Raw genomic sequence first — 26,616 nt, 5'->3', positions numbered from 1 at the left:
GCCCTACAAAAAAAGAAGAAAAATTTAAAGACCAGAAATAATAGCACTGACTTCAAGAACACTGAATGCATGCATCTGACGAAGATACAGTATCATTCACTGTCTTCCAAAGTGTTTCCGGGAGGATTGTTAAAGAGCACTGCTCTCTCCAACCATTCTGGGTGCTGTGTTAGAACAGCAAACCAAACAATGCATGTCATAAACGTGGATACCCACCTGGGTGAGGTCTGTCTCATGCTCTAGTGCACATCTGTCAGGTTGTGGTGTCTTTGAGAAATGAGAGGGGTGGCAAGGGGAGGCCTTTAGAGAAAAGGGGTGCAGTCTGTGGCATTGGGAATAGAGGTGTTAGGAAGGCCAGGAAAAGACTGACTCTTGGGTAAAGAGGAAAGTGGGACCTGCAGGAGAGCTCTGACTCTTCAGTAGGATTGCTGTCAGCCAAGCCACTGATGGACAACCAGTGCCAGCAGGTGTACATTCGGGAATCTGCTTAGTGTGGTCATTAACTTGTTTATTACATGTGATGGTTGTGTTGTCAACTTGACAGAATCTAGAATCACCTGGAAGACAAGCTTCTAGGCATGCTTATAGGGCTTGTCTTCATCAGGTTGATATGGGTTGAAAGAGAAAGCTACCTTTACTTCCCTGCCATGATGGACTGTGAGCTAGAATAAACATGTTGTTCCTCATGTTGCTTCTTTCAGTGGTAGGAAAAGTAGCCCAGGCACTATGACTGATGAACCCCACATTGTGTAGGGAAAGAACTGTCCAGTGCTCCATAGTGCCTCTCTGAGCTTAGCACCCCAAACTTTTTCTTCTGCAATGCACTGACATTTTCATTAGTAATGTAAAAAATATACATAGATACTTTTGGACTTAATAAGAATTTGTGATATCTAATGTTTTATGGGGTAGTAATTCTGGGAATTAAACTAAGGGTCTCAAACATGCTACCATCAGAAATGCTCTACCACAGAGCTTTATTAATAGCATCTCCCTAACCTCTGTGTGTGTGCACGTGCGGGCATGCATGCATGTAGGCGTCTACAGAGGCCAGAGGCATCAGATCCTCTGGAGCTGTAGTTACCGGTGGTTGTGAACTATCACGTGGGTGCTAGGAATCAAACCTGTGTCCTGGAAGAGATACCAGTGCTCTCAGACACTGAGCCGTCTTTCCAGCCCTGTTTGGCTTTGAGACAGTCTTGCCAAGTTGGCCAGACTCTCCTTGAACTACTTTCCGCTGAGAAGCTTGGACTCCACATGTGTCCAGGTGCCCCACCCACCCCCGGAAGACTGTTCTGTAATGAGGGGGTCTAGATGATACTTGCATATCTTCATGGTGTGATAGGAGCAATTCCTGGCCTCCTTTGAAGGTATCTAGATGATACTTGCATATCTTCACAGTGCTGATAGGAGCAATTCCTGGCCTCCTTTGAACCCTGTGCCACGAGCAGATAAATGATAGTCGTAACGGGACTTCACTTGTCAGGATCTGAGGCCTAAAGAGAAGCCTCAGACTCCCAAGAGCACATAGCTAGATGGAGCCAAGGCTAAAGTGTCAGATCTACTCTAGAACCAGCAGCTTTAGATACTTGTCAGGCTATTTTGTTTTCTCCTAGGGTTTTGTTTTGTTTTGTTTGTTTGTTTGTTTCCAGTTTTGTGACAGGTCTCAGACATGCCAGGCAACCATGTACTCTTTCAGGATACTAAAAACTTACTTTGCAAAGTCACCATGGCTTTTGCAAATCAAAACCCTGCTCTTTACTCTGAAAAGATACTTAAATTATCAAATCTTAAAGGTAGTTGGTGAACTGATTTGTGTTTTTATTTTTGTAATTTTTTTCATTATTGTGTGTAGAAGTCAGAGAACAACTTTCAAGAACCCCCTATTCCTTTCTACCTTGGGATTGACCTCAGATTGTTAGGCCTTTGCCCACTGACCCATCTTGCCATCCCCAATTTTACGTTCAGTGAACTGTTGTGTGTGTTGAGTTTTTACTCCTATAAATATTTTGATACTCTCTGTCTCAGAATTGTTCATACTATATAGTAAGATATGTCTAATTATTTTTTTCTAGATTGAAGAATTCTCATTAAATAAATTAGGGAATTTCAGCCTTAAAAACGTTGAGAAAGACTCCGTGGTCTGGGAGTACACCGATGACACCACAGGAGGCGCCAGCACTACAAAAGAGGAGGCCCCCAAAGCGACGCCCAAGAAGACAGGGCAGGTCTGTTCTCTCTGGTATCGGCTGTGGTGTTCACAGTCTGCCCCCCACTCCCTCTCCCCCCACCCCCGTCTTGTTTGTCCTCACTCCCTTTAGTTTATGTTGGCTTGGGTTTTGGAAACAGGGTCTTGCTCTGATTCCCAGGCTGACCCTGAGTTTAGCCTGTAGCTCAGGGTGGTCTGGAGTTTGTGGCTCTTCCAGCCTCAGCCTCTAAAGCTGCCAGACATGGCTGTATCATGACTGGTTAATTGTACCTAAGAGAGTGGGTCTTGCTACAAATGTCGTTTCTCTGCATGATTGTAATATGTTTTGATCTTGTTCATTCCTCTGCTACCATTTCTTGGTCCACCTGTCCCCTACCACTGTTCCTTCTCCGTATCCTGAATAGACCCTTTTTACTGTCCTACCTTATTCCGCTCTTCCGCTCTGCATACGAGACAAAATGGGATGCTCATATTTGTGAGACTGGCTTATTTTAGTGTGATAATCTCTAATTCCATACATTTTCATGCCAACAACATAATTTCCTTTTTATGGACAAATAAAATTTCATGTCATTTAGAGAGACCTATTGTTTTCATCCATTGTGGGTTTGTAGATTGACTCCATAGCGTGACCTGTGTGAGTACTGCATTGGTAAACATGGTGTGCAGCTTCTCTATAGTAAGGTGACTTTGAGTGTAGGTCTGGGTCATATGATTGGCCCATTTATGTCTTTAAGGAGCTCACATATTTATATATTAGTTCATGACTGTTTCATTTCCTTGTCTATTCAACCTCTTGAATAAACAAGTAATGAGAAAGGTTGAAAAATTGACATCACTAATCCATTTATTTATATGGCTTCTTCTATGTGCAGAGACCTTTTAAAGATACCAACTAGAATCCTTTGATATAAGATGACTGTACTAGCCATAAAATACTTCTCAGACTGGGGTTTGTGGTTCTAAGCCCAGTGTATACTAAAAGGTCATGTGACTCCTCTAGTCCATGGTCTATGCACGCCTCAAATGGAACAGTGGTGAGCTGCGGACTTGTTTGTGGGCAACAGCCTAGGCTCTTGTGTCCAGCTCTGCCTTCCCAGCCGTGTGTCCTTAGGTCCCTTAACTCTCCTGTGCCACCCCGGCTTCCTCACCACAAGGGATCTCGGTGCCCTCTCCAGCAGTCAGTGACTCCTAGAGAGTTTAGCTCAGTGCCAGGCATGTGGTGCAGTCGGCAGCACTAGTGCTGCTCCTATTTGGAGAAGAATGCTCTCTACTTCGGAAAGAAAGGTTAAAGCCAGTGGTGTAGATACTTCACATCTTCTAAGCTCCTTGCTATGAAGCTTTGAAGGCTTAAGTGAGAGAATTAAAAGTCCTTCATGAGACGACAAATGGCTGTGGATAAAGAGGTACAATTCAGCAAGGCTCTTAGGCTTTCTTTGTCCTCAGGTACAATGTGTGGTACTTAGACCATGCCCGTTCCAGTCAGGAATCTCAGCATGGCCTTGTAGTCCCACCAGGTGACTTTCATGATTGGCAGAATCTACCTGAGATTTACTAATTAATGTAGTATCACACTGCTTATTTTGAAGCGTGGTATTAGAAATATGATTGTAAACAAATTTATATACTATATATTGAAAATTTTTTATTCGTTGTGTATTAGAGAAAAATGTGAACCCACTGTTATGTGTCCATTTAATGCTTCATCTTAAAACTGATATTTTGAGAGGTTAAGCAGCCTCTAGAACATCCTTAACTTCAGAGCAGTGGCATGCTTAGCCTCTCCTGACTCTTCCTGCTAAGCAGTGTCACCAACCAATCATGGAAGTGCCTTTCAGGACCTTCTTGTAGCACTTGGGCGTTGAACTGAGTTACCTCTGAAGAGCATCTTACAGCGTGACGTGTTTCAATGATGTTTGCATTCTTCCAAAGATAGCTCCCGAGAAAGAGTGTGAGAGTAGCCACATCTGCCAGCTGCTTCCCCTCGCTGCTGATTTAATACTCATCGCTGTCCTGTTATAGGTGTACCATCCCTTCTCTGCAGATAATGATAGCATCCATATTTTGAACACTGTCTGCTCTGCCAGGCACTGTGCTAAGCCCTTTACAGACACTATCTCACTCAGACCTCCCAACCACCGTGAGGTGGGCGCTGCTGTCCCCATTTTCCAGATGAGGAGTTCAAGTCTTAGACAGGCTGTAGACCTTGACCAAGGTCATCACAGCTAGTACCTGGCAGAGTGTGGGTTTTAAACTAGACTTGTCACACAGCCAGTTCTCCTAGAGTGGAGAGAGTGAGTTGCAGAGTAGCTAAGAACTGCGTGCTGGCAGTCACGGTGGGACTTTCCATCCTCGGTCCTATGTACTTTGATTTTGCACGTATGTTGTTTGACTTGTCAGAAGTCTGTGACTGACACACGAGTGTCAGTTTCTGATATTAATGTCATCTGACTTAAGATGTAGTGCCACTTGGCAGATAGAGTGAGTTCCTTCCTCCTCCCCCGTCTCAGCAGTACCCCACCTGCACAGGTGCCTCTGCCAGCAGCAGCAGCAGCAGCAGCAGCAGCAGCAGCAGCAGCAGGAGGCCTTTCCTGAGCACACCAGCAGCCTTCCTCAGGGGCCTCACCACCTAGTGCTGTCTGCTCCTGTGTGACATTCCGGGGACAATGGCTGAGTGTGCAGGGCTGTTCACCTCTGACCAAACAGAACTTACAAAGATTACCTAAATGGATTGTCCAGCTCATGCTTTTCTGAAGTCTTCAGATTTTTCACTTAAGTTTGAGTGATCTCTGACTTCTCAGGCTGAGCTGGCATCTAAATTAACCTCTGTGCTCCTTGTCATCCGTAGGTGCCATTGACATTTAATGTAAAACACCAGCCTTCAGTGCCAGTTGGGCAGCTCTGGGTGGAATTGCTGCGGTTCTATGCTTTAGAGTTTAATCTGGCTGATTTAGTGATCAGTATTCGTGTCAAAGAATTGATATCCCGGGAATCAAAGGACTGGCCCAAAAAGCGCATCGCTATTGAAGGTAATAATGTTCGGTCACTTCTTACATGGTGCCAACCAACAGTCCACTTTTATCACAGTTCTCTTTGCAGTGGCCACCAGAGGGGGCCTGGTCTGAAGGTAAAACAACACTAGGCCCCTGCATGCACTGCACTGGGGTGAGGGACCAAGGGCTTACCCTAAGGTACAGTGTTTTCTTTATCAAGTGACTGGTTAAAGGTGCCTGAGTCCCTGCTTTGTAAGGTGTGGAAACTCAGCTCTCTCAGTCCCTGTGTCTTTATGCCGTTCTCCTTACTGTCCTCGCTTCTACCATCTCAGGAATTCCTTTTGAGGATTAGTTTACCAAGATGAGTGAAATATTTTTCTCGTGAAAAACGCTGTTCTTAATGTTGGTTGACTCCAGTGGAGGGAACAGAGAATTATTTTTGAAGCAGAAAACAGTAGCTTCCTCATGAACACATTCTAATGAAGGCTGTCAACTTTGCAGAGTCAGCCACAGACAGTGATGTCCTGTTGGCGTCACTGAATGGATGAACTCCTCTCAGCTTTGCAGAGTCAGGAGGTTGGAACCGTCTAGAAATCTTAGCTCTCCTCCTTTAACCCAAGAGCGACAGCAAAACTCCTACACGGAAATCTTGGTTTTGCTTGATTTTTTTTTTCAAGCTTTATGTTGCATAAGTTTTTTTTTTTCTTTTTGCATAAATTCTATGTGCAGTCTTAGGGAATCTCACATTTTAAACCCTCCCCTGCAGTTTCTGTGGCTCAGCTCTTCTGGCCAATTGCCTAACCTGCTGGAGTTCTAGGGGAGGAGAAAAGATTGAGAGAAGTGGTGTCTCCTCCTGGTGCCTCCCTCTCGCCCCTGAAACTCAGGCCAGCCACTTCAGTGATGGGGCCTCCCAGGGCGGAAGAGTGGAGGTAAGCTCGACACACTGCAAGGCTGGCTGAGCAGGGTGCAGAGCGCTCGGTCACAAAGCCTGTCGGGAAGTCTGAGTTCCCCAGAGCCACGGTAGTGATATCTTTCCTCCCTCCAGTCACTGAGCAGCTAGGGAAGGGAACCAGTTCCCGGGGTTTTCTGCGGAGAGCAGGAGACTCAGGAGCATTGCTTTCAGCTCTTAAACTACCGCCCTCACTCCCACCCGAGTTGTTTTTAAATGTACTAAAGCATGTAAGGCGCATGATCCGTTTTACTGTTGTTACCTGTGTTACCTTTGCAAGTCTAGTTTTAAGCATGGTGAAATAAAAGAGTATGAAGTGGTGGCTTTCTCTTTTTTTTTCCTCTCTCTTTTTTTCCCCTGTTACAGACCCCTATTCTGTTAAACGAAATGTGGCAAGGACCCTGAATAACCAGCCCGTGTTTGAGTACATACTTCATTGTTTGAGGACAACATACAAATATTTTGCTCTTCCACATAGAGTCACAAAACCCAACCTCACAAAGCCTCCTAGTCCCGTTACCCATGTTTCAGACCCAGATAAAGGAGCAAGGAACTGTGGCCCAAAGGTCCAAGCGACAGATACTGATAAACTGGGGAAAGCAGCTATGGCCCAAGGTCCTGGTGCGCCCACCTCAGAAGCCTGCAAGGCACAACCGCTTGTTCTTAAAAGTACCCCTGAGCAGTTGGGGAGCCCAGCAAAGGAGACACCCCAGGCAGAGCTCCATCCCGAGGGCAGTGAGGACGCCATAGCACAGCATCAAGAAACAGGAAGTGGCAACGAGAAAGTCAGAAGGAAGGCCGGGCATCTTTGGAGCACTGATGATCATGGCTTAAGCTGCAGCAAGCGTCCAGAACGTCAGAACTGTGGCGGCCTGTGTGATCTCCAGGCAGACAACACTCTGGAGTTAGTCGGGCTCCGGAGCCCTGGAGCCAAGGAGCGGGATGGCTGCACCTCCTGGGATGACAAGGCTGATGTAAAAGGACACACGGACGGTGCTGGTGAACTGGAGGAGGCTCTGAACTGCTCTTCCCCTGGAGTCCAGGGCCAGGCGTCAGAAGTCATGCACTTCGATGACGAGGAGGAAGAGGAAGAAGAGGAGGAGGAAGAGGAGGAGGAGGAGGAAGAGCCCAGGCTCAGCATGAACCACACAGAAGATGAGGAGGGGGTTGTCAGTGAACATCAGGAGGACAACAGGCACACCGTGTCGGGTGAGGAGGATGTCCTCTCTGAAGAGGATGACCTGGCTGAGCCTGCTAAGAGCAAAGATCTTGACGAGTATGGAAAACCCATGGATGGGACTTTGCTCATAGACCTAAACAGAATAAGTCTTAATGAAAAAAGCTTTCCTGAGGAAAATTCACCCAGGGACCAGTCTGACTTCTTCTATGAATTTAGAAAACTGGCCTTCACCAAAGGCAAGGTAATGGTCGCTGATGGTCTTAGATCTGGGGCTCTGGATAATTCTAATGAGTACCGTTACTGGTGTTCTTCTATCGCACTTACCCATTTATCTCCTGTGAGGAAGAGGCGTGTGCGCCGTTTGCCTGAGTGTGGCAGTCAGTTCTCTCCTTCACTGTGTGGGTCCTAGGAATTGAGGTCCGGTCACCAGGCTTGGCTGCAGGTGCCGTTTACCAGCTGAGCTGTTTGTCAGCCTGGTTTCCACGTCTGTGCACTAGAACGGCTGTGGTTTCACACATTCTGATTCATTTCACACCATTTGATCCATGTCCCTCCTTGAGAGTGCATAGGACACAGTTCACATCTCCTGATGTCACCAGCACCACGTCCCATCTCTCAGGCCATTTGGAGTAGCTTAAATTAGGGTATATGTGTAGTTAATTTTTTTCTAGCACCCTTTATTTAGCAAAGATTCTCACTCACACTTGCTCTGGTTTTCCATATCCCTGCAGTCTCCCACAGTAGTGTGTAGCTTGTGTAAGCGAGAAGGCCATCTAAAGAAGGACTGTCCTGAGGACTTCAAGAGAATCCAGCTGGAACCTCTGCCACCACTGACACCCAAGTTCTCAAATATCTTAGACCAAGTTTGCATCCAGTGTTACAGTAAGTCTTCTGTGTCCCCTGATGTGCCCTGAGGGTTAACACTCAAGGGTCATCAAAATCCCTGCCAGCCTTGCAGGTAGTCCTTTGAGAGTCCATAGTGTGTTGTGGTCATGTTCACCGACCACTCCTCCCCAACTCCTCCTGCATCCACTCCCCACCTCTCACTGATCCAGTCTGTGCTTCCCATAGGCTCCTCCCGTGGGGCCATCCACTGGAGTCACATCCATGAGGAAAGCTACCTCTCCTTCTCCCAGATGCCATCAGCTGTCATAGCTCCTCAGTTAGCGTGAGGGCTCCTTAGCCCGTCCATGCTGGAGTACTGACTGATCTGATGTTCTGGAACCTCAGGCTCTCCCTTCCCTGGGGCAGTCCCAGGGCCTTGAGGGAAAGCCCATTTCAGTGAACACTGAGGAGCAGCCCAAGTGTGCCCTTTAAGGAACAGTCATTTGGGGAAGCACTGGTATCGAGAGAAGTCTTGGTTTCTATTTCCACAAGAAGCCAGCTGCTGCTTAGCCTGCATGTACTCAGTACTCCACATTGACATTTTAAGGAGCTTCCCCTCTGGCCCTCTCTGTAACTGAAGCTGCCACTGAACTCGCTGACCTCCTGCCTTTGCCTCCAGGGTGCTAGGATTATAGGCAGGGCTATCATGCCCAGCTTATTCCTGCTGCCTTCGCTCTCTGATACAGTTTCATCGTGTTATTGAATTCTTAATTCAATCCTCCTCTACCTTAACCTCCCAAATATCCAGGATTGTTCAGCTATCAATGACATTTTCATTTTGTTAAACTTTTTCAGATAGTAAAAAAGAAAACCAGGATCCCAGTTAAAAATAAAACAGCCCACAGACATTTCTGTTGGAATTCTAGACGATTCTATCAACTCAGGTTTTGCGCCCCGTCCCAGTTAGCTTCTGTCTCGAGGGCAGTTCTCAGGGATAGACTTCCTGAGGCAGGGTCTCCCTGAGTGCCCTGGCTGCTGTGGACCCTGCAGTGACCCTCTTCTCTCCCTCCCTCCACTTGGCATTACATCTGTGTCCCACAGGCCTAGCTTGACAGATGCTGTTCGTCTGCTTTTTATTGCTAGAACTGTCTGCTGAGAAGGCATCCAATCTAGTTTTTGAAGCTTGTAAGTTTTCTTTTTTCAAAACTATCTTTTCAGGTTCTCTAGCAATGTCAACTCTTTCCTCTTTGAAACCCTTCCCTACTCATTTGTGTCTGTTTGTTTTCAAACAGAGGATTTTTCTCCAACTCTTGTAGACGATCAGGCTCGCGAACATATCCGGCAAAATCTAGAAAGTTTCATAAAACAGGACTTTCCAGGTGAGTGGTTTTTTATGTTTAGGAAAGGAAAGGAAATGAACGATCACGTGTACACAGGCACATTAACTGCAGCGGCGACGGGAAAACCTTGTGGTGGGCAGGGTCAGAGGCGAGGTAGTCTGTATGTCTGGGGTGGGCTTTGGTCCACCACACGTGGTTTACAACAGTGCAGATCACCCAGCACACGTGAGGGGAGTCAGTCCCACGTCTTTCCAGGAGCTAGAGAGCTGGCTTAGCCGTTAGGAGCACATGCTGCTCTTGCAGACCGACTTCAGGGGATCTGGCACTGCTGGTCTCTGCGGACATATGACTCGAGTATGTGACACACACAGAGGGGAGTCAGCCTTTAAAGGCACACAGCAAGCATTGCTCTTACCGTAGTAAATGGTCCACATTTTTCCTTGAAACATCCTTGCATTTTGGTATAAAGTGGTATCCACTAATCTTTCATGTCATATACAGCATGTGTTTTTAACTAAACTGAGGGAATCATTAAGAATAAATGTGTAGTTAAAAAGACATTGGGGCTGGCAAGACGGCTCAACAGATAAATGGCCTTGATGTCAAGTCTGACGCCCTGAGTTCAGGACCCACATGGTGGAAGGAAAAACCAGCTCCTACGTATTGTCCTCTGCCTTCCACGTGCATACACAGACACAGTAAATAACTAAATAAGTGTCATAAAAGCATTTAAAGTCCTTAACTATGAGATAGGATAGTTAGCAATTGGTATTTTGGATTCATTAAAACAACAATTAAATGTACTCAGGTAATGAGCTATTACTTGTCATCTGTCCCTAACAGGAACTAAGTTGAGCTTGTTTGGCTCCTCCAAAAATGGATTTGGGTTCAAACAGAGTGACCTTGACGTCTGTATGACAATTAACGGACATGAAACTGCTGAGGTACGGTTGCCACGTGAACACACATGCGCTGTGAACATGTGGTTAGCGCCGTCCTCACTGGCAGAATTGTGAGGCATCTGGAATGTGCCGGGGCATTCCACATGCAGTGCACCACACAGCACAGCACCTGACACCTGCACTGGCCCGCTTGGAGGGGATGTAAAGAGTAGAAAGCTCTGGCTGGGCGTGGGGTGCACCTGTGATCCCAGCACCTGGGAGCCTGGCGAAGGAGGACCTGCTAGAAGTTCAAGGTCAGCCTGGGCTGGGTAGAAAAAAAAAAAGCAGAGCACACACATTGGCTAGATAGCTTTGAAGGGGCTTTCCCGCATAGTACAGACCATTCTGGACTCTGTGGAGCAGACCGCCTTCCACCTTCACCAGTACCCGTTTGCTTAGCCACTAGACCAGCACACCCATCCTCCTAGAGTTGCCTGTGGTGTTGGTTTGCTTATACATGGTGAGTACCGACTTTATAGTACAGGACCTAGATTTGAGACAGAGTTGGTCTTATCAGTATAAAACGTGTATCTTGGTAGGCAGTAATAATTTCTTTTCCCCCTGTTGCTTTGGGAAGTTCTCTCTTGGGTGGCTTGGATCGTGTGTCCAGAGACAGCACCCCTTATTCTGAAATCCAGCTTAGAGCCTGGTTTGTTGTTGACTTTCCCCGCTCCTTTTGAAGATGGGGGTCTCCTGTCCAGTCAGGCTAGTCTGGATACCCCTGCCTCGGTCTCTGAACCCTGGGGTTATGGCCTGTGCCTTGGTGCCACTCTGACAGCCTATTTTCACTGTTGTATTAGCACCCTGCCACCCCAGTCCCGGTTGTTCTCTCTGATCACAGTCTGAGACGTGCCTTAGCATGCCAGGCAGGGCCATGCACTGAGTCACCCTCTCTGGGCACGATGGTGGCATAGATGCTGTTGCTTTGCTGCTGCACTGCTGCTGCTCAGGAGCTCTGTCCATCTCTTTGTTTTGAGTCTGCATTCCAGGAAAATAGCCCAAAGTAGGTCTGCCTTGCCTGGAGTTTGGTGCTGGTGTAAAGGGAGATTAGGTCTACCATATGGACTGACCCACTGTGTCTCCTCAGTGTTGACTGTCATTAATGTGTTTTAGACACTAGTTTTGACAGTATTTCTGAAGCCCTAAATATGTCATAGGGTCTGTATAACCAGAAGAACTCACGCAGACAGGGATCACAGGCACAGTGGTATGTGCTTGCATCCCACAGACAGAAAGGCCTTGAATCTGAGATCAGCCTGGCTGCACAGAGGGCCTTGGTCTGGAAAACAACACAAACATGAAGTGTGACTTGGCCAGAATACCATCCAGATTACTGTACGACTTTAATTTTGACTAGTCCCACAGGGGACTAGTAACCTGAACTCACTGTCCACAGCAAGCCGTCAGTTCTCAATTAAACTGTGTGCAGATCGGCCAGCATAAATGAGACAAAGTCCAGAAGCCCTCATGCATATCCATACCTAAGGCACTCTTCCAAGTGAGAACGTTCTCATGGCTCAAAGACCTTTCTGTAAATTCTGATTTTGGTTTTTGTTGTACATCCAAAAACAAGACATGTTTAGAGGTTTGCACATCTTTAGGGTGTTTTGTGTGTATAGTAATTGACACTCCACTGAAAGGGACATAAAAACCATTTGAAATTGATGAGACAGCTCAGCAGGCTAAAAGTTCGTCAGTGCCAACTCTGATGACTCAAGTTCAGTGCCTGAATCCCACAGTGGGAAAAGAAGCTGACTCTTGAAAAGTTGTTTTCTGACATGCATGCTCTCAGTCACACATGTAAAGTCCTGGCGCGTGTGTGCCCACAAATAAAAATCAGAAGGAAAATGATTTGAAATGCCCCTCCCTGTCTCTGAAGGGGATGGATAGAAACTATCACCGTGCAGGGCCTTGCCTCCTGCTTGCTGCTGCTTTGCTTTGGGTCTGACCTAGAGCCTCACACAAGCTAGAGTCCTACTAAGTTACCCAGGCTGGCTTTGAACTTACTATGCAGCCCAGACAGCCCTATAATTGTTGACTGTCTTATCTCAGTCTCCCGAGTAGCTAAGATTACAGGTATGTGCCAACAGGCCAGCTTGTTTTCTGATTTAGCTTCCATTTTTTTTGTGCCTTTGCTGCAGGGGTTAGACTGTGTAAGAACTATTGAGGAACTGGCGAGAGTCCTCAGAAAGCATTCAGGTAACTATATATTTTTTAAAAGTCCTTTTTTCTTTTGTGTTATATATACTTAGAATTTATTTGTGCCAATGAGAAAGTATGCCTTCTCATTTGTAAATATATGTAATGTTAGTGTCATTAAAATGTTCTATAGTCTAATATGGAAGAGAACTGGTAGTAATGCCTGTGTGGGTGATGCTAATTATCTTGTTTTGGTCAAAACATATTCAAGGCAGGTGAGAGATATAAGTCATTTTGCCTTACATGTGAATCCAACTGTAGACATATGGTAAAGAGCATACAGACCTCGTGAACTGACTCTGCATCCCCTTCTGCACAACAAATTGAACTGTAAACAAGATGCTTAACATAGCTTGACTCTCATCACAGATCTAGAAGACTGTTGTAGGTAGTTTCCAATAGTTAGAGTGATAGAATGTGTAGGTCCGGCAAATGACATACAAACCAGAAATGCTCTTGGGGGCGGCTGTGGACCCAAATAGTGAAAGTATATGTTTGTTTGCTTGCTTGTCTGTTGGTGGGGATAGAGTCTGAGGCCTTGATTATCAGAGGCAAGCACTCTACCAACCACTGAAGTCCAATATTAGCTCTGTCTTAAACATGTAACCCAGGCTAGCCTCAAACTCACTCTGGGATTATGGATCATACCTGGCTGTTTGCTGGGTGGAGTGGTTAGTTGATTAATTGGTTAGTTTTGGTTGAGTTTGTTTGGGAGGAGTTCTTGTTTTTGAGACAGGGTCTAATATAGCCTTGAACTCAAAACTCTTGCCTCAGCCTCCTGACTGCCTAGGATTGCAGGTGTAAGCCACCACACTTGACACAATACTTTCTTTAAACATTAATTTAATCTCTTAAACTTGTGTTCTAATAGTAAGGAATGAGGGTGAGCAATATGGCCCCTGTTCTTGTGGACACACTCATGGGTATGCACACACATAAAGTTACAATTTCCTATGTATATTGAGAAGATACTTTCTTCAAGTAAGAGTCTATCTCTAAAGATTAAGTTTTGTTTGGATTCTCAGATTATGCACAGAAACCAAAGTTCCTAGATTTGACAGTTTTTAATTTTCAGGACTAAGCTGGACTTTGACGATGACTGTAAACTCACCCTTGCTTGCTCTCAGTCTTCTGATCACCTGGGTTGAGGTAGACGGTCCTGTCCTAAGCATCCTCAGTATATATTTTGTAAGACAAACCATGTTCAGTAGTTGTTGTTAGGACAGAAATTACTCTGTACAGTCATTCTATAGAGGAGTCACCCTGCCTCTATCCTTGTGCCTCTGGTTCAACTCTGTGGTCCATGATTCTTACGCCTGCTCATTGACTGCTTTGTCCTCAAGGATAATCTGCTCAGTTTCCTCCTATTTCTTATAACACATTTTCCTTCCCCTCAAGTCCATTTTCCAGTCCACACAGTGCCATGGAAGGGCCCTGAAGCCTTTCTGTGCCACTTTCCTTGCCAGGTAAATGCCCTCCACTCCCCTACTTGAGCGTTCCAAAGTGTAGCTCTACTGAAAGTCATCCCTTCCTTTCCAGCTGTTGTTCCTAGCTCTGTGGTGACAACTGTGTCAAGCATGGGCACAGTAATCATATGGACAGGGTAGTGGGACTCACAAGTGCAAGCTCCAGTAGCTCCTCTGTGGAAACGCCCCCTCCCCCAAGACGCACACACTTGCAGCTTCTCATGGGTCAGTTGGTTCGTGAAGGACAGTGGACTTTTTGGTTCTTGTGATTCAAATATCGGTGTGTTTAATAGATGAAGACAGTTAGTTATTCATAGCAAACTTTGTTGATTAGTTGTGATAAATTCAGTGGGGCAGCTCAAGTCAGGTTTTGTTTATCATGGAGCCCCCAGCATGAGAATCGTCTCTGCCCAGTGTGTGTAATCCTGTGTCTTACTCCCTCTTAGGCCTGAGGAACATCCTGCCCATCACTACAGCCAAGGTGCCCATTGTGAAGTTCTTCCATCTAAGAAGTGGTCTAGAGGTTGACATCAGCTTGTATAACACACTGGTAAGATTTCTAGGGTTCGGCCAGCCTAGCTTTCTTTCTTTCATTTTTTTAAGAGTCTCAAAGACTAACCTACCCCAGTCTGACCTCTCACTTGACATGTAGTAAACCTCGTAGTTTGGTTCCTTCTTGAGTACTTTTTTTAAAGCTTCCTGTTTGCTTGCTTCCTCCCATCCAGCATTTGTTTTTGCAGGGGCTGGGAGTGGGGGGTTGAGACAGAGTTTCACAGTGCTGAGGCTAGCCATGACCTTGAACTTCTGGTCTTTCTGGCTCCACTCCACAAGTTCTAAGATTACAAACAGACATTACTGTGCCTGGTATTTCAGGCATTTTCTTCAGAGAGATCAAGAGGAATGAGCGTCTCTTTAAAAATAAGTAAGTCAGTGAAATGAGACATTCGTTTCATCTTCCTTACCCCATCTGCTCGGCTGCTCAGCCTCAACCCCGTAGCTGAGGCCGCTCCCGCCCTTGTTTTACTCTGTCTTTGGGAATGATTTGGGTGCTTGATGTGTGTCTTATAGTATTCTGAGGCTGGGGCTGTGGAGAATCCAGTAGCTATTCATATCCACACAAGCTAAGAGTGGAGCTCAGTGGTAGGGTATTTGCCTACACTCCTTCCATCCCTACCCTGTTGTCAGGGAGTTGGTCAAATGCTCATCAGTTTCCGTGTGAGAGGTGTTTGCATGTGTACACGTGTATGTGTGCATCAGAGAGAGAGAGAGACGGAGAGAGGGAGGGAGAGGGAGAGAGGGAGGGAGGGAGAGGCACTTCAGATGAGGTCAGAGTAGCAGGTTTGTCTCCCTGGCTTGAACTTGACTGTGATTTGGTTTGTGTGCTGGTCCTTCCTCGTTGGCCTCACACATGGCTGCTTCCAGACCCAGTGGGGCCTGAGAGCATTTAACTCAAATGATGCCACAAGGAAAGGGGAAGTCTTACATCTGCTCAGAGGAAACTCCTTATTTTGTTTCTGCCTCCGTCTTCCGAGTGCTAGGATGGCAGGCCTCTGTCGCCACTGTTAGTATTCAGACATCTGCACTGTCCTGGCCTTGGGGTGTGCGGCCTCAGCTATAGGCACTAAGAGCAGCACCTGTGCACAGTAGCTACATCCTCTTTCAGAGACCTACCCACCTGCACCTCTGTCTCTGTCTCTCTTCTCTGCTCTCTTCTCTTCTGCCGCTCCTTTTCCATTCCCTTTCCCCTCCCGTGAACTCTGCTGCAGGGCGTCTTTCTCTCACATGCTGCCTTTTTCTGAAATCACAACAACCACACCTAGTAACACGCTTGTTTAGTTAAGTGGCTTTTTTTTCAGTTTATGCAGACTAAAGATTTATTAATGAAATCAGAAGTTGCATGTATTTGTTGTTATCTAAACTGTGTTGCAGTGTAAACTTTTCTAAGTCAGAATGTTTTCAAGCCTCATGGTGCCCTTTCCTTTCCAACAGGCTCTTCATAACACAAGACTCTTATCTGCATACTCAGCCATTGACCCCAGAGTGAAATATTTGTGCTACACCATGAAAGTGTTTACAAAGGTGGGTGCTGCTGCTTGTGGCTTAGTTGGAAATTGTTCTGTATTTTCAAATCCTTTTGAAAGCGTAAGTGTGACACTCCCACCTTGCACGCACAGTGGGCTATATTGGAACTCACTGTACAGATCAGGCTGGTCTCAAACTCACAGAGATCTTCCTGCCTCTGCCTCCCAAGTACTAGGATTAAAGGCGTGCGCCACCACACCCAGTACTGATGTGTTTTAGTTTTTCATGATCACCCTGTCGTGACTAACAGCCCACTGCTTTCTCGAGTCCAATTTGATTCAGGTTGGGTTGTTGCTTTAGCTGACATATTTTCATTTTGGAAACATGATTTTTGTACTAGTTCCTCAGATGAGGTAGCGGGGCTGGGTGGCTAGAGCTGCATAGCAATGGCATTCACGGTGCTGTCTCCCCAGATGTGCGACATCGGTGACGCGTCCAGAGGCAGCTTGTCATCCTATGCCTACACTCTTATGGTGCTCTACTTCCTTCAGCAGAGGTCTCCGCCTGTCATCCCTGTGCTCCAAGAGGTACCCACAGGGCCTGTGTCCTCTGCAGAACTGGGCTGTCTCTGAGCCTCTGCCTCTGCTAGCGTGCTGTAGTTCTGTAGTTAACTTTCCAACTTTTCCTAGGTGTGTTGGTATCAACACATTAGGTTTTCATTCTATACTAATACTTTTTAAATTAATTTCAGATATACAAGGGTGAAAAGAAACCAGAAATACTTGTTGATGGCTGGAATATTTACTTTTTTGATCAAATAGATGAACTGGTGAGTATTTTAAGGTAAAGATTTGGCTAAAAGTCCTGCTCTGTGCTGTAGATGACCATGGTGTAGAGTTGACGTCTGTCTGTTAGGACAGTGAAGACATTATTGAATGTTCTCTTCTATTAAGCTAAGTGCGTTTACAGGCACTGCACCCAGAATTTCATCACTGTCCACTGGCTCTTGGGAGTAACTCTTCCAAGGGAACACATTTTTGTTGTGTGACTGTTCTTCCTGAGACTTTGTAGATTTGCACTGAGTTCTTTCCTGCTGACTGCACAGCTCTTAAGCTTCTTCACAGATTCTCCCACCTTCATATTCTGAGATTATACATCATTGAAAACTCTTGAATTGTCTCTATGTCCAAGTCAGAGTAGTGGTTAATAGACTCGTGTAAATGCTGTTTTAAAACATAAAAGAAAGCCAGGTGTGGTGGCGCTCACCTTTAATCCCAGCGCTTGGGAGGCAGAGGCAGTTGGATCTCTGAGTTCAATGCCATCTTGGTCTGCAAAGCGAGATCCAAGACAGCCAAGCTACACAGAGAAGCTCTGTCTCAATAAAACAAAACAAAACAATTGTGAACGAGAACTTATTACATTTTGTGTGTGTGTGAGCAGTTAACTAGTCCAGATTGTCCTCCTGGAGTGCAGGGACATCCTGCTGTTGGCGCTTTCTCATGGTGTGGTGTCTCTTGTTCCCTTCTTTCTCTAGCCCACTTTTTGGCCAGAATATGGAAAAAATACAGAATCTGTTGGGCAGCTGTGGTTGGGACTTCTCCGCTTCTACACAGAGGAGTTTGATTTTAAGGAGCATGTAATCAGCATCAGAAGAAAAGCTCTGCTTACGACTTTTAAGAAACAGTGGACCTCAAAATACATCGTTATTGAAGGTATGAATGAAGTCAAATTAGAAGTGAGCTGTTGGCCTATCAAGTTTGAGGGGTGATGTACAGAGCCGTTCAAGTTGGACATCGACTCTAAACCATAGGCCCCTCCTGGCTCTTCCGGCAACACAGCTGTTGCGGTCCATACCACCCTACAGGTTCATTTTAATTTCCTAGTGCCTCCAGGTGAGGCCATGAGTTCTGAAGTCTTTGTTCAGCAGAATAACCTTCCACTAATGTCGGACCTGTGTGGGAGCACACGGCAGCAGTAGACACGAGGCAATTTCGAGGTAGTGGGATGTTTAAACCTGAAACGAATTGTTTTTCCAGTTCTAATTCTGATGTGGATTTTGTTTGTTTTGTTTTTGGTCATGGGTAAGCAAGTGCATGAAACACTTAATACTTAATTTTTAAAAGCTAATGTAGACTTCCACAGCTTCTGACATGAATGCCTAGTCTAACTGTATAGAGAGATGCATTGAGTTGTATAGGTTTGGAGTCTGTTTAATTTCGGTGTGTAATGTTTTTATGTATTTGCAAGGGTTTTTTATATTAAAGTTAAGATAATTTAAGATTAAAATAAAAATAAAACTTTGCTAAAGGCTGGAGAATGCCACTAGAAATGAATTTTCAGATCTCTGCTTCCTGTCACCATTTGTCAGTGCTGACCAAGGGGAAGGCATTTTCCAGCTGGGCCTGGTGCTCAGACCCGTGACTCTAGCGTATGGGAAGCTGAGGTCACTGGATCAGGTCACCCCACTGAACTCAAGGAATCCATTGGAGCCATTGATGTTTATAGTTAGTTGTTCATAACTGATAGGAATTTTATTTTTAAAAACACCTTCCTGGACCTGGGGGGAGTTGGGAGGACCTTGGTCTTAGCATAGAGTGGGGAACCCTGATGGCTCCTTGGCCTTGAGAGGGAGGGAGGGGAGGTATGGGTGGAGGGGAGGGGAGGGAAGGGGGAGAAGGAGGGGAGAGAAAGGGGAGAAGGAGGGGAGGGAGGGGGGAGGAGGAGGGAAGGAGATGGAAATTTTTAAATATAAAAAAAAATAAACCATGAGAAAAAAAAAAAAAACACAAAATGAAGGTTAAATGCTTTAATGAGCTAGGAAGTGGCTGAGGAAATGTCTTCTTGGTCTCATGGGATCCGTTCCTTACTGTGCACTGATATCTAGATGGTGTGTAGACTTTATGATTCCTTCATTTCTTTGGGTAGTGTTGGATGTAGGGCTGTGCACTTCAGCCTGGGCTGTGGGTGGGGATTTAGCATTTTGGATGCTTCTGTCAAAGCAGAGTTAGTGGGGAAGGGATCTTCTCCTATTACCACGTCTGTTGTTGTTTAGTGTACTAAGTGGCTTGAGAGCATGGTAGCCCATACTGTAATCTCAGCCCTGAGAGACAGACCTGCCACCCCAGAGCAGTGCCGCAGCTTCTCGAGCGCTAGAGCACAACACACACTCATACATACATGCGCATACGCACTCACACATAACAGAAGAGCGCAAGACTGGCCTAACTGGGATGATAGTCTCACTGCACTTATTGCCAGAGAAGCGCAAAGGAAGGGCTCTGCGCTCCAACCTACAGGAACGTCCCATGTCATTCCCCAGCTTAGTGCTTGCCCCTGGCAGCATGGCCGGCAGACTCTTGGTGCCTCGCGTCTCTGGCTCCTCCTCCTGCTGTGCCTACGTGCTCCGTCAAGTCCCTGGAGAGGGCTTCCTTTGCCTTCTTCAGTACTGTCTTAGGCAGGGAGAAAATGGTATCTGTCTTCATATGCTGACCAGATCATTAGTAATGTGTATATAGATTTTAAATCATGTATAAAATACTATTTAGTCTAGAAGCGGTACTTAGCAGCACTGTTTTATAGCGCAGTTCCTCACAGCCACGCCTGTCACACCTGCCTCCCTGCTGATATCAGTCCACCGTGGCACCTGCTGTTCATGTTCTCGTGATTCCTACTCAGGTCTTGTACCCAACCTTGGTTTGTTCATTTATGCTTGTGACTCCTCACGTGAACAGAAATGGACATCATTAAGTCACACGGTTAATGAGTCTTCTCAGTCCTTTTTCCAGAAGTGGTCAACCTGTATAATATGAAGGACTTATAAAAATAGTAAAGACAACACAGCGGTCTTTTCTAATCAATGCTTTGGGGGTCTTGCCTTCTATTTGAGCTTCTCTGTTGCTTAGCCGAGCACACCTCTTACTACTCAGCAAAGAGGTGATGCTTTCTTCTTGTTGTGTGGACATAGGCTATGGGATGGATGGTGCTATATGTCCTACTTTATTATCTTTTTGTCTCTTTCATTTTCCTTACTCAGATCCTTTTGATTTGAATCATAATCTTGGTGCTGGATTATCAAGGAAAAGTAAGTTACTCTTGTTTGTAAACTTGGTGGCATCTCTTGTTCTCTTAATGCATGTAATTAAATTTTTACGTTTTTCTTTATAGTGACAAATTTTATAATGAAAGCTTTTATCAATGGTAGAAGAGTATTTGGAATTCCAGTAAAAGGATTTCCAAAGGACTACCCCTCAAAAATGGTGAGTTTCTGTGGAAATGCTTAGAAAGCCAGTCTTAGTCACTAATAAGGTGCGTGTCTTCGTCACTAATAAGTGTGGACTAAGGGATGGTTCAGTCAAGCTGCTGAGCAAATCTGTCTTCTCCAGTGTCATTTTGTAGTGTGGCATTTGAAATATACGCAGTTATTTTGAAATACGTATTATTGACTGTAGCCCCAACTTGGCAACAGGTCTCCCCAGGCCTATACTCCTTTTCTCTCTATCCAGAACTTTATCCCCTTTGAACGGAAGCTTCCCATTACTTCCCCCCCAACCCCCAGAAAGACTGAAGACTTTTCCATGTGGGCCTGGAGGGACTTTGAGTGTGTCATTGTTAGGCTCATGCCAGATTTTACTCTAGACATCTGCAGTGGTCCTTCTCACGCTTGTTGAAGAACTCCTTCACCCGCCGTCTGTTCAGATAGGTGCTTTCTTCAGTGAGTGTGCGGGTGCAGTGCAGCATCCCCGACTCCTGCAGCAAACACCCGCAGCCCCCGTTTCTTTCTCTTAAGCCACATGGCAGCACCAGTACTGGCGTGCAGCTCCTCACTTTGCCTCAATGTCCACTGTGTTCCTCAGTTCATTGCCGTTTAGCCGTTTCTTTTCCTGGCGCCCTCTATGTGGCCTTGGCTTCTCCTTTTGTGTTGAAGCCACTTGGGTGTATGTGTTGTCAGTGTCCTCCAACTTCAAGAAATAAAAGAAATAGGTTTAGGTCAGTCTATCAGCTATGCTCTCACTGGCTGTAAGGTCTTGTTTGGGATGAGCAGTACCAATATTAACAAACCAATCTGTTCTCGCATGGGTCTCTGGTGTGCCATGATCTTGTTCGCAGTTTCTTTTACACAGCTGTATTCTTGTAGGAATACTTTTTTGATCCAGATGTCCTAACTGAGGGAGAACTGGCTCCGAATGACAGGTGTTGCCGAATTTGTGGAAAAATTGGACACTTCATGAAGGACTGTCCCATGAGGAGAAAGTAAGCACCTGTCCAGAGGGGCAGACTCATTTTATCTCCTTGTGCCGAACAGGGAAAATCAAATAAGCCTCTGAAATCGAGCATTTTTCATATAAATTTAAGACTTTTTTTTAAAAAAAATGAAAATGCAGGGCTGGAGAGATGGCTTAGAGGTTAAGAACACTGTCTGCTCTTCCAGAGATCATGAGTTCAATTCCCAGCAACCACATGGTGGCTCACAACCATCTATAATGGGATCTGGTGCCCTCTTCTGGCCTGCAGACACACATGCAAACAGAACATAAATAAAATCTTTTTTTTAAAAAAAAGCAGACATCAGAGCTCTTATTAAAAAAAAATGAAAACGCAGTGATCCAAATGTGGCTGTGACTGCAGCCGCGGGGCCACTTACGCGAGGACAGGAGAGACGCGGGTGCTCGGCCCTAAGTTTGGGCGTGGCTTTTAGTGTAATCATTACCAATTCCCTTGAGCAGATCAAGTGCTTAGGCACCGTGCTGTCCCTTGATGATGGTACAGTGAGAAGCAGGGGTGTTTCCTACAGTCTGCTTGAGTCATTGTTCTCCTGGCTGGCAGTGCTGTTCCCATGTCAGAATACACTTAAGCAAAGCAAAGGAGGCCACAATCTGGAATTTACGGACTAGTGATTAGTAGGGCAGAAAGAAATGATCTTGATACCTGGGTACCTTTTACCAGTACTTTCTGCACTTGGGAGGCTGAGGCAGGAGAATCGGGATCTCAAGGCCAGCCTTAGCTACAAAGAGGGTATGACATCATCCTGGGCTATATGTGACATTGTCTCAAAAAGAGATGACTCAGTAGTTAAGAGCACTTACTGCTCATGCAGAGGACCCTAGTGCCATCCCTACCACCTGCATCTCGTGGCTCATAGCCACCTGTAAGGCCAATTCCAGGGCCTCCGTGGACACTACCGTATATATGGTACACATACACAGAAAATAGGATCACTTTTAAAAACTAAAATAAAAGTGACTGACATTTTTTAAGATAAACCTCTTTAAAATCATGGTTAAAAGTTTTCTGTGAAATTCAAGTTTTACAGTTCAAATTGTCACTTAGTGAAAGCTAATACACCAGAAGGCCGGTCAGCACAGCAGCACGGGCATGATTGTGTCCGGGCAGGGACTGGGCCCAAGGCCTGGTCTCAGCAGTAAGCACTGGCTTCCCAGCACTGTGACAGACAGGCTCCGTGCCCAGGGCTCAACAATGAAAATTCAGCCAACTGCAAACGGGCTATATGGAGTCTAATGCATCTGGGTTGGACATATACAGATTTGGGTTTCTGGTTGTTCACTCTGCGGTATGGTGTAACTGTCAGAGGGGGTATGTGGGTTGTGCTTATAGTACACCATGTTCTGTAAGGACTTGGGTAGCTGTGGGTTTGGATGCTGAAGAACTGCAGAAATAATAATAGAGAAGCCAAACTTGTCAAATTCAAGGTTTCCTGTTCACATTCTGGCCCTGGCTGTCTTTACGTGTGGATGTAACTTGTCAGTCTGCGGGCACTTCCTATCCATATCTTATCTCTCGTAGAGTGAGGCGACGGCGAGACCAGGAAGATGCCCCAAACCAAAGACACTCTGAGAGCAAAGACAAACGGAGCAAAGAGGACAAAGAAATTCAGAACAAGTACACAGACAAGGAAGTGTCAGCAAAAGATGATAAGCCCACACAGTGCGCAGCTGTGAAAGCAAAGCCAGCGAGGGCAGTTGTGGACCTGGGGCGGGAGAAGATTCTCAGGACACCAGTGGAAAAATGGAAGAGACAGGATGACAAAGACTTACGAGAAAAACGTTGTTTCCTTTGTGGAAGAGAAGGACACATTAAGAAGGAATGCTCACAGTTCAAAGGCTCTCCAGGTACAGACACCTCTCCAGAGACCTTGATGTTAACTTCTTAGAGTTTTTCACACTTTGTAATTGTTTCCTTAAGGAATATATACTCGGCAAAGATGGCGCTGTAAGGAAATGACATCCCCCCCACACCCACACGCCTTACATGCTCTCCCTGGGTGTGACAACTGCTTGTCCCTCGGTTTACTTAGTCTTAGGAAAGTCTAAGATTACCAATGAAATGGCAGTTTGTTCATCTCCAATCCTTATACACATCGACTCTGTAGCCAGTAAACAAGTTACAGCGAGAGGCCTGCTGCTCACCGTGTGTGCTTGTGACTCAGAGCATTGCCGAGACACTCAGGAGGCGGTAGCTGAGGTACAAACGAGCCAAGAATAGAAGGATGTTGGCAGTGCTGCAGAGAACTGTGGAGGGTTTCATCTTTAACCCTTATTTAAACACCTTTCTGTCAGTGATCATAGTCACTCTGAGATGAAGAGGAAAATGTCTTAATAGCCCACAATTCGGAGTCATGTGCAGATCTTCTCCATGTCTATAGTCAGAGCTACTTAAGAGGCTGAAGCAGGAGAGTGACACCAGCCTAGGCAGCATAGTGTGACTCTGTCTTGAGCACAAAATCAAACCATCCCCTAATATTGACCTTTATGTTGCTGGGTGTGAGTTGGTCATTTCTACTGAGCAGGTTGTGTCCATCATAGGCACCTTTTTAATAGTCTGGACACCTTTAACCTGTGTAAGGTATGGTCTTCACAACAACTTATAGACTGTACTGGTTCTTAGAATAAGCACGGGTGAAACTGGATAAGTGTAGACAGGAGCCCGAGAGAGCAACTCTGACTGCCCATTTGCTGAGGCAGCTCTGTAAATCCTTCCTCCAAACACCCTGGATGCTGGCAGCACCGATGCACGCTTCCATTTTAGATAGCAGGTCTGCCAGGCAGAGTCTCTTGGTATTTAAGACTGAAACTTTAGGTGTTTTTTTGTTCCCCCTTTGGGTTTTTGAGACAGAGACTCAACTATTGTAGTCAAAGCCAGCCTATAATTTGCTATGTAGTTCCAGCTAGCTTCAAACTCCCAGCCTCCTGAGTTCTGGGATTACATGATTGTGCTGTCATGCCCAACTCATCCTTATTAGATAGAAAGTTTGTTTTAACATTGTGTTCTAACTGATGCTTGACTGTGAATGGTCCAGCTTTGGCTGACTTCCATGGCCTGAGTTAGCCTTGTTCTTCTAAGAAGGTCAGAACTGAACCCAACATCTGCCTTGGTTTTCCCTTATAAGAAGGAGATAAGACTTAAAGGAATTAAAATAATGACATGTTAACATTCAGTCAACATGCTAAAAGTGAATCAGGCACCATTTCAAAGTTAAATATAGTTAAAGATGATCTCATTTAGGTCAGACAGTAGCCTTCTTCAACCTAGTTGGAGCTAGACAATTTAGACACAATTTAACATAGTTTTCTCAAAATTACTTTTCTTCTCTGTATTTGATGAAGACTCAAGGCTGTGTTTACAAACAAAATGAAGCAGACCTTTGTGTTCCCCTCTTCTCCTCCTCCCCTCCTCCAGCGTGGTCACCCTATACCACCCCTCAGCTGTGCTCCTTCGCCCAGCAGCAGGCTGTAAGTTACTGACCCACCAGTGTCTCAGAACTGTTAGGGTGAGGCCGAGGAGATGCACAGTTAGGAAAATGCTTGCTCAAGACCTGCGTTCTGTTCCCAGTGTGGACATGAAAGCAGGGCATTGCAGTGGATGCTGTAGTCCTGTGCTGGGGAGGCAGAGATGGGCAGATCTTTGGGCTCACTAACCAGCTAGCCTAGCCCAACTAAGGTCCCAGTGAGAGACCCTGCCCCAAAACCAGAATGAACTGCTCTTGAATGAACTCAGATACAGACTCACACTCCCATACATATGTATGTGCATATACGCAGGCAGCGCGCGCGCACACACACAAGTGTGAGAGTAGCATTTCTGGCAGCCCGACAGGACACCTGGCTAGCAGAGGGATTAGCAGCCATAAGGAAAAGCCCTGGTCTAGAAACCGGCCCATGTAGTATTTCCAGCTAATGTCCATGTCAGCATGAGAGCAGAGGGACGCGTGGGCTAGAGCACGGCAAATGCTACCCTGTCATTCCTTCAGTGGGCTGGGTGGAATCCCATCACACCAACAGGAAACTTTCCTTAAAACATTGGCAAATAGGGCCGTTGCTTTAAATTTAAAATAGGAACGAAAAGTGTTCCTTTCTTTCTGTAGGTTTGTGTCAGTCAGATTATGTGTCTGGATACCCTTCACCTAGCCCTTTGAGACCTGTTGCTCAGGTAAAAACCAGCCCAAACCTGAGAAGGGAGCCCTGTTCACTCTGTCCTGCTCACTCCCCAGAGTCTTCTGGGGTGCTTGAAGCTGTGTGCTGGGCCCTCCTGGCTGGCCTGTGTGCTTTCTCCTCCTGTGCCCCATGTACTGTGTGGTAAGGCTTGTTGGGCCCTGGTAGCAGGGGCTTGCTGGATGACTTCCTGCATACATGTCTGTCATTCCAACTAACGTGCAAACTTCTGCCACCACTGCCTCTCCCAGCTCTTGGATCCAGTTTGAGACTGCTTCTTTGCTTTTACCTTCAGTTTTGTAAACCATTTATTTCATTTTTTAGGCAGTGCTTTTACATGAAGACAAAAAGAAACAAAAAACAACCATATTTTTGAGTCCCCAGTCAGGTATGTGGTTTTTAAAGGGTCAGATATGTGTTGTTTTTCTTCTCTGAATATTTTACCACATGCCATTTGAGAGCTTTCTTGTGCCTTGTGGTGCCTTGTGACAGAGGGGTATCAGAACCTCTCAAGGAAACTTAAACAAACCAAACCAAACAAAAAACCCTCTTGCTCTGCTTCCACCTCACATTCTTAGTCTGACTGTCCAGTGGGTAAGTGTGGCCTGTGTAGTTCTCAGATATTGCAGGTGACTTCCCTCCTCTGGGGAAGAACTGCTGCCCTCAACCATAGGAGCGTTTCTTGTGCCTCTTGTGACTGCTGTGGCATTGCCATGTCTTGTGGAGATTACCTGCCGTACCCCAGAAGAAAAGAAAGTCATAACTTGAGCTCTCCACTCTGCAACCAGACAGCTGATTCACTTATTTACCCCTCAGAAACATCTGTTAAGAGTCTAACTGCCAGGCAGTGGCCTCAGCACTGAATGTACCCCAGTGAGTAATGAAGCCCCCTCCTCTGCCTTCCTGTCAGGGACAGGCAGCCAGATGGCAACAGATGCTTTAAGCAGGGAAATCACAAAATGATGCTGAGCATGGTGGTATCCCCTCTGCTAAAATATCATCTTTCAAGTCAGCCGAGTCATAAGAAGTGAGGGTCAGGTGGAGAG

The 26,616-nt window shown here is 45.9% G+C and overlaps 1 protein-coding gene across 5 annotated transcripts in view; it reads left to right on the top strand.

Moving 5' to 3' along the window:
* Tut7 (terminal uridylyl transferase 7) overlaps nt 1-26,616 on the top strand; it is a 50,284-nt gene that overhangs the window by 17,260 nt on the left and 6,408 nt on the right. For 3 of the 5 annotated variants that reach the window (XM_038335473.1, XM_038335469.1, XM_038335472.1), the window contains exons 11-28: nt 2,076-2,228; nt 5,058-5,238; nt 6,518-7,572; nt 8,063-8,213; nt 9,449-9,535; nt 10,340-10,440; nt 12,579-12,636; nt 14,549-14,652; nt 16,092-16,181; nt 16,598-16,711; nt 16,876-16,953; nt 17,659-17,836; nt 20,158-20,205; nt 20,289-20,380; nt 21,259-21,374; nt 22,926-23,251; nt 25,504-25,568; nt 25,895-25,958. In XM_038335473.1, coding sequence (XP_038191401.1) covers nt 2,076-2,228; nt 5,058-5,238; nt 6,518-7,572; nt 8,063-8,213; nt 9,449-9,535; nt 10,340-10,440; nt 12,579-12,636; nt 14,549-14,652; nt 16,092-16,181; nt 16,598-16,711; nt 16,876-16,953; nt 17,659-17,836; nt 20,158-20,205; nt 20,289-20,380; nt 21,259-21,374; nt 22,926-23,251; nt 25,504-25,568; nt 25,895-25,958 — 3,061 coding nt within the window. The remainder of the gene's footprint in view (nt 1-2,075; nt 2,229-5,057; nt 5,239-6,517; nt 7,573-8,062; nt 8,214-9,448; nt 9,536-10,339; nt 10,441-12,578; nt 12,637-14,548; nt 14,653-16,091; nt 16,182-16,597; nt 16,712-16,875; nt 16,954-17,658; nt 17,837-20,157; nt 20,206-20,288; nt 20,381-21,258; nt 21,375-22,925; nt 23,252-25,503; nt 25,569-25,894; nt 25,959-26,616) is intronic. The other 2 variants (XM_038335475.1, XM_038335474.1) reach the window with 2 other exon arrangements.

Source organism: Arvicola amphibius, chromosome 6 (genome assembly GCF_903992535.2).
Source record: "Arvicola amphibius chromosome 6, mArvAmp1.2, whole genome shotgun sequence".
NCBI lineage: Eukaryota > Metazoa > Chordata > Mammalia > Rodentia > Cricetidae > Arvicola > Arvicola amphibius.
This window is presented reverse-complemented; position numbering and strand designations above follow the sequence as displayed.